The sequence below is a fragment of the Galleria mellonella genome, unplaced genomic scaffold (genome assembly GCF_026898425.1).
Source record: "Galleria mellonella isolate WM207_F2 unplaced genomic scaffold, CSIRO_AGI_GalMel_v1 utg80, whole genome shotgun sequence".
NCBI classification, from domain to species: domain Eukaryota; kingdom Metazoa; phylum Arthropoda; class Insecta; order Lepidoptera; family Pyralidae; genus Galleria; species Galleria mellonella.
Genome location: NW_026442157.1, coordinates 166032 through 173187, shown reverse-complemented (window position 1 = coordinate 173187; position 7156 = coordinate 166032). Strand labels below are relative to the sequence as shown.

Here is a 7156-nt window from a genome sequence, read left to right as displayed (position 1 = left end):
ACAAAAATGGATGAGATTTTCACAGTTGTGTTTATAAAGATATAATTTAAGTACTTTCGTTGCTGTTATATCAGTCATTAACTGTCCACTGCTGACCATAACCTCCCCCATAAGGGGGGGTTTTGCTAGTAGTTGCCACGCTTGGCAGGTGGATTGGCAACAGCAGTTTGGCTATTGGATGTTTTAAGAGAAACGCTGTTGCCCTTCCTCCACCATAAGCTCCCTTAGCCACCTCTTACACACATGGGAAAGGAAGGGGTGGCCTATTCTATGCCGGAATCTACACGGCTATATATATAAAATTAAGAACTATTGTTATTTAATCTTGATATTCTATCTAAAATTGATATCTTTAAATGGTTTTCCTACTTCTGAAATTCACGTAGACGAAGTAGCGAGCAAAAGTTAGTATTATATAAAATTGATAAAATTTAATTAGAACCAATAATCAGATAATATATTACATAATTACCAGAGGGAGACTTTGTACAAAAGTCGATTGCTTGAGTACCTCTCTCCCATTCATGTTTCTACCGTGAAGCAGTTGTGTTTGCATGGCTGTGTTTCGGTTTGAAAGGTGAGATATGGCAGTGAATTTATAGGGTACAGAGAACTAACACCTTAATCCTCAGGAATGGCAAAAGATGGAGGGTATCATAGACGAAAGTGTATACTCTGTTATGTCCATGGTACTGCTCATGTCTATAGGCGACGGTTACCACTTTCCATCAGGTGGGCCGTCAGCTTGTTTGCCATTCTAAGTTGTATAAAAAAGAACGAGTAAACATTACTGATTGTAAAATGAAATATCAAAATCGATTCAGAATAAGGAAGATATCGCGTAACATATACACAAAAAATACAAAACAATTAAGAACTTTCTTCTACTGTTCCTTTTAAATCGCTAAAATTAACTAACTTGTTCCAAATGATTTATTTAATCTTATAATAACCAGGTCTTGTCTAACCCATGATCTCATTTTATTAACCTACTTAATAAAGGAATGTAAAAAAGTTAACGTCAATTTGGAATTAAAATGAAATTTAATTTTCAGAAATCCAATCTTAGATTAATAATTGATTAATCTTAGATAAACGATTGGTCACTATGCGTAGCAAGGACCAATCATGAGTTGTTCAAATTGTTGCTAGCAACTTGGCCAACTGGACCTTTTTATATTTGGCCGTGTGGTTCCGGCATAGAATAAGCCACCACTTAACTATTCCCGTAGGACTCGACTAAGTGAGATGATAAAAAATATCGTATGACAACATGCGACGATAAAAAACAGAATCTGTATAGAAAACTTTTTTTTTTTTAAGCAACTTAGAATGGCAAACAAGCTGACGGCCCACCTGATGGAAAGTGGTAGCCGTCGCCTATAGACATGGGCAGTACCATGGACATAACAGAGTATACTGTTTCGCTCATGATACCCCCCATGCGTTGCCATTCCTGAGGACTCAGGTGTTATTCCTCTGTACCCTGTAAATTCACGCCATATCCCACCCTTCAAACCAAAACACAGCCATGCAAACACAACTGCTTCACGGTTGAAACACGAATGGAACAGAGCTACCCAAGCAATCGACTTTGTACAAAGTCTCCCTCTGGTAAACAACAAAACAAGCTTTCTTATCAATATTCGGCATTATTTTACGTACTCTAAGTAAACAAAGAAATTACACAGTACTAGTGTACCGCCGAGATCTAAAATGACATCTGGGATTGCTGTATAAGATAAGAGAGAACTATAACAAATAAGCAACTTATTTCTCAGTTATATTCTATCTGCTTTCAGGTTAAATCCCTGACAAAAGAGAGAGAGAGAGAATCTAAAGACAAATAACTCTTTCTTCATAAACATCTCTTGCGTCTTTAGAACTTGCTTTATCAATTAACACATCGATTCTGGAAACTTGACATCTTCTGCAGGTTTTTTTTAATAGGTGATAATAGAATGGTAATCCTGCCTGCATTATCGATATACGAGATGGTAAACAGTACAGGATTAAAACAGGTCAGCCAACCCATTGTGACGAATTTTATAAGATATTACCACATTGTGGTTTCCAAAAAGAACCGCGAAAAGGTTGACCGCAAGGAAGTGATTTTATATTTCAGAAAATACAAGTTACTGAGATACAGTGTAATTGTATTTCAGTAACTTGTATTACACGAGGGTACTACGGGTGTCACAGTGTATGAATGACTAGTGTGGTTTAGTGTTGTGTATATATATATATATATATATATATATATATATATATATATATATATATATATATATATATATATATATATATATATATATATATATATATATATATATATATATATATATATAAGAATTTAAAAAATATTTAAATAGTACTAGTGATCAGGCCTGATTTCACTTAGGTGCATATAAATTTTAAAAATAGCATATTTTTCTCTTTTAAAATCGGTTGAATAGTTTTCGAGTTTAAATCAATAAATCATCATATCAAATCAAATAATCAAATTGTTGCAGATCCAATTTAATATGTAAGAATGAACTCTTTTTATTATTGCACGTACTGGCCACTTATACTTTTTTATTATTAAAAATATAATGCATTCTGTTGATTCTATTCAAATTTAGTAAAAAATGGATGTTGAAAACGTAATATGTATTTTATTTATCTCGTCGTCCTTATAAATATATGATAGTTTAGCCGCATTTGCATCGCAGTTATCACAGTTTACAACAATTGGCGACCCTGCCAGGATGGATGCAAAGAAACGGTATAAGTATAAGATCTCTAATATTTTAGAAAATTTGTTAGATAAAGATGAACTAAATATATCGGAGATCGAATTGAATTATTTAGTACTTCAAGGAGTTATAAAGAAATTAGAGGTACTTGATAGAGATATAGAAATGTTGTTAGCTGAAAAAGATTATGACGAAAGTGGGCTAGAAAAAGAATATGAAGAGGTGATAGCTTACAATAAGAAATGGCTGACAATGAAAACAAGAGTCGAGAATGTTCTGTCTAAAACAAAAGAAGAAAGCGTTGGTTTTTCAGGATCTGAAACAGCAAAGAATTACAAATTACCAGTCCTGGAGTTAAGGAAGTTTGACGGATGTGTACGTAGTTGGTTACCCTTCTGGGGCCAGTTCCAGAAAATAGATGAGGATAAACAGATGAATGATGCGGATAAATTTCAATACTTAGTCCAATCTATGATGCCGGGAACAGAAGTAAGATCTTTTGTTGAAAGTTTTCCTCCAAATAAATCAAGCTACACACAATGCCTTTCTGATTTGAAGCGTAGATATGCACGTGAGGAATTATTGATTCAAGTTTATGTGAGAGAGCTACTTACATTAATAATAAATAAAGACAAAAATATGAATTTATCAAGCCTTTATGATCAACTCAACTCCCAGTTGCACGCCTTAGAAACTTTGGGTGTAACACAAGATAAATATGCCGCATTTATTCTTCCAATGGTAGAATCGTCTTTACCATTAGACGTTTTGAAGGCATGGGAAAGAATTAAGCCAATTGAAGTACAAGATGAATTGGGAAGTTTACTACTGTTCATAAAACGAGAAGTCGAAAGCGAGCAACGAATTAAAATAGCGAAAAACTTTGGTAACACATCAGAGCAAACGGTTGCAACAGAATCGACAGCATCAACGTTAATGGCCGGAGTGAGCGGATCAGAAAGGAAACCTGCATGCATATGGTGCGACAAAGGTCATGCTGGTGCAGAATGTTATAAATTGTCGAAGATGTCGTTAGAACAAAGAAAAGAGCATCTTAAGAAGAAAAAAGCTTGTCTAATATGTCTAAAACCAGGGCACTACGCCAAAATATGTAAAGCTTTTATTCAGTGCATAGCTGAAAAGAGACTGTCCACGAATACCAAACGGTTAATGCCCTATGGTAAGTTAATATTATAAAGTAAGTTGTCGAAAAGAAAAGGGCATAATAGACGAAGTATCGGAAGATAAATTAGGACAGATGGTTCATTATTTACCGCATAGAGGAGTAGTTAAAGATGCAAGTTTAATTACAAAATTAAGACCTTTTTCGACGCGTTGGCTTGTGATAAAAATGGTCGATCACTGAATTCATACTTGAATAAGAGGTTAAACTTTTTAGATAAAATACCTCATTTATTAATGGGCTTTCGAAAGGGTACTGTAGGGATATCAGCCGATATTGCCAAAGCCTTCCTGCAAATATCAGTTAAATGTGCAGACAGAAATCTGTTAAGAATTTGTGGTGGAGAGATGAATTACAAAAAGAGAAGGAAAAAGAAACTAATTTAAAAATTGATATTGTATTGATAGAAACTGAGGAGAGACAAGTAAAGTGGCCACTAGGAATAATCACAGGAATATATACTGAGAAAGATAAAGTGGATCGATCTGTAAAACAGCGTTAGGTTTTAAAATTTGACCATATCAAAGACTTTATCCACTAGAAGTTTTAGCGTAATCTTCTATATTTCTGATACATATTGAACTTGTAACACCTTAGTATTTATTTTCAACATATTTTTAGGTAGATGTAGAGGATGTTGCAGATCCAATTTAATATATAAGAATGAACTCTTTTTATTATTGCACGTACTGGCCACTTATCCTTTTTTATTATTAAAAATATAATGCATTCTGTTGATTCTATTCAAATTTAGTAAAAAATGGATGTTGAAAACGTAATATGTATTTTATTTATCTCGTCGTCCTTATAAATATATAATAGTTTAGCCGCATTTGCATCGCAGTTATCACAGTTTTCAACACAAATCATTTCTCTTTGTTATATTAGAATTGATATTATTATAAAAAAGTCATCCGTTGACTATATAAATGCAAAGTAAAATCCAACCTAACAAAAGTAATTGCTTATATAAAAATAAATCTACCTGAACAGTATATGTACATTAACTGTTTTATGTGACCATAAGTAATCCATTTGGATACAAAATGTGCTATGGACAGCTCTGTGTTACTAGTAGAGAAAAGGGTCAAGGGTTCCCTGACGGATTTATAGTTACCCTGTCGGCGATGGGCACGCAATTTTCCGCTACGGCCGCCATACTGTTTACTGGTGATATATTAATTCAAAGATTTTTATCTCGTGACAACATGTAGTTTATGATCGTCCAAATGGTACATTGAATAATTTTGTATATTTCCAAACGAACATACTTTATCGTATCATTATTCCTTCCATATTCGCTTGAAATTTACCTCCCTATATTTCGATTGTATAAAAGTCGAATCCACGTCTCTTAACAAGTATCTACATAGTAGAATAATCCTAACATAGAATGAGCCACCATTTCCATTCCTGTGGGTATAACAAGAAGGTATAAAAGGGAATTTAATTGTCGAGGGATGAGATTTTCTTCTAGCTTGTAATCCCCATAAAACAGCAGCTTTTAATTGTAGCTTCTGATATCAAGCCACAAAATGTTGAAACAATATATCACCTCCCATAAGACTGATCGCCTCTAAGTCCAGTTTCAAAATTAATTTACAAAAATTCTTAATTGAGAGGCAAAAGTTAGACATTCCAGCAAGTTACCTCTATGTTCCATTTGTCTGCTAGATAAACTGTCATATCTGTCTATTTACTGTATGGATAATCTGGTAGTATTGTTTTATTGTTACCCTATTCCCTTTGGCCGCAACAGAATATCAGTGCTTTGCTCTTTTGAGGGCGAAGCAATAAACTGAGTTGTGGCCATTTTGTATTGCTATGGCACACTCACAAACGAAAATTGTATTTAGCTTTATGTATTTATTTATTATTTATGTTATCTCGCTTTTTTTGTATATCTATGTTGTAATTTGTGTGCTGTAAGTAAGTAATGCAAATAAATTATCTATCTATCTTAATACATTGCCAAAACCTAAGTGCGGTTGCTAAGCCGCCTGCCAAGTGCGGCAACAACTGGCAAAACTCAAGAAGGGTTTGTTGGGAATACAATGAGGGGGAGGGGGGCTACATTCAGCGGTGGACAGATAACTGCTGATATAAAAATATAAGTATCTGTAATGGGCCTTGTTTATTTATTTATTTGTTTAACAAACTTCATTTAACAAAGTTAGTACGGGATCAAAACAAGGAACTGTAGTAATTGGTTTTTACTATCCTATTTACAAAAGTCGATGGTTTGGGTACCTCTGTCCCATTCGTGTTTCTACCGTGAAGCAGTTGTGTTTGCATGGCTGTGTTTCGGTTTGAAGGGTGGGATATAGCGTGTATTACAGGGTACAGAGGAATAATACCTGAGTCCTCAGGAATGGCAACGCATGGGGGGTATCATGGGCGAAATAGTACACTCTGTTATGTCCGTGGTACTGCTCATGTCTATAGGCGACGGACCACTTTCCATCAGGTGGGCCGTCAGCTTGTTTGTCATTTTAAGTTGTATAAATATATATATATATATATATATATATATATATATATATATATATATATATACATATATAAATGTGAATTATATCATAAATTAAAGTTATATATTTTGACCACAGGTGTTAATTCATCATAAATAATTTATAATATCAGTCTACTTACTGCCCACGTATCGACATTTATTTTTGTAACTTATTCTATGAATAATAAAACATAAATAAAATATTCTGAATATACATAATTCATTGTTTACACAAATATGAATAAATCAAATTACCTTTTTTTATAAAGTCATATTATTTCTTTATATATATATTTTTTATTATTATTCAACAAGACGTTCATAATTTCATCTGGTGCTTTCTCTTTGATCTCTGACATTATTAATACTACATCTTTGTTTTGGCAATTCAACGATTCAGTTTTGTAACAACGAAATTTTTTTAAGGACAATAAAAACGCGCGAAGCGTAATAGTTTTCTTTATTCAAATTTGGAATGAAACCTTTTTAATTCGAATCGAATTTAAACTTTATTTCGCCATATTTGGTTTACTAATTATCTGTAAACACCAATTTTATTATTACTCTTAGATTATAACATGCTGTAACTACCCCCAAATGTGGGCAAATGCCTTTAACTACCCCCATTAAGGATTGCTACATGTATATTTACGAGTATATATAAAAATATAAATAGATAAGGAAACTTTATAATTGAAAGTGTGTTTAAAATTATTTTCATAC

The 7156-nt window shown here is 33.2% G+C and overlaps 1 protein-coding gene across 1 annotated transcript; it reads left to right on the top strand.

Annotated features, from left to right (window-relative positions):
* The first annotated feature begins 2750 nt into the window (after positions 1-2750).
* LOC113511914 (uncharacterized) lies at positions 2751-3935 on the top strand. The gene has a single exon (XM_052901783.1). The coding sequence runs from the start codon at positions 2751-2753 to the stop codon at positions 3933-3935; it is 1185 nt and encodes a 394-aa protein (XP_052757743.1).
* The last annotated feature ends 3221 nt before the right edge of the window (positions 3936-7156 follow it).

Excerpts from the sequence above, each read along its gene's own strand:
- LOC113511914 (XM_052901783.1), top strand. The coding sequence starts at position 2,751 with ATGGATGCAAAGAAACGGTATAAGTATAAGATCTCTAATATTTTAGAA.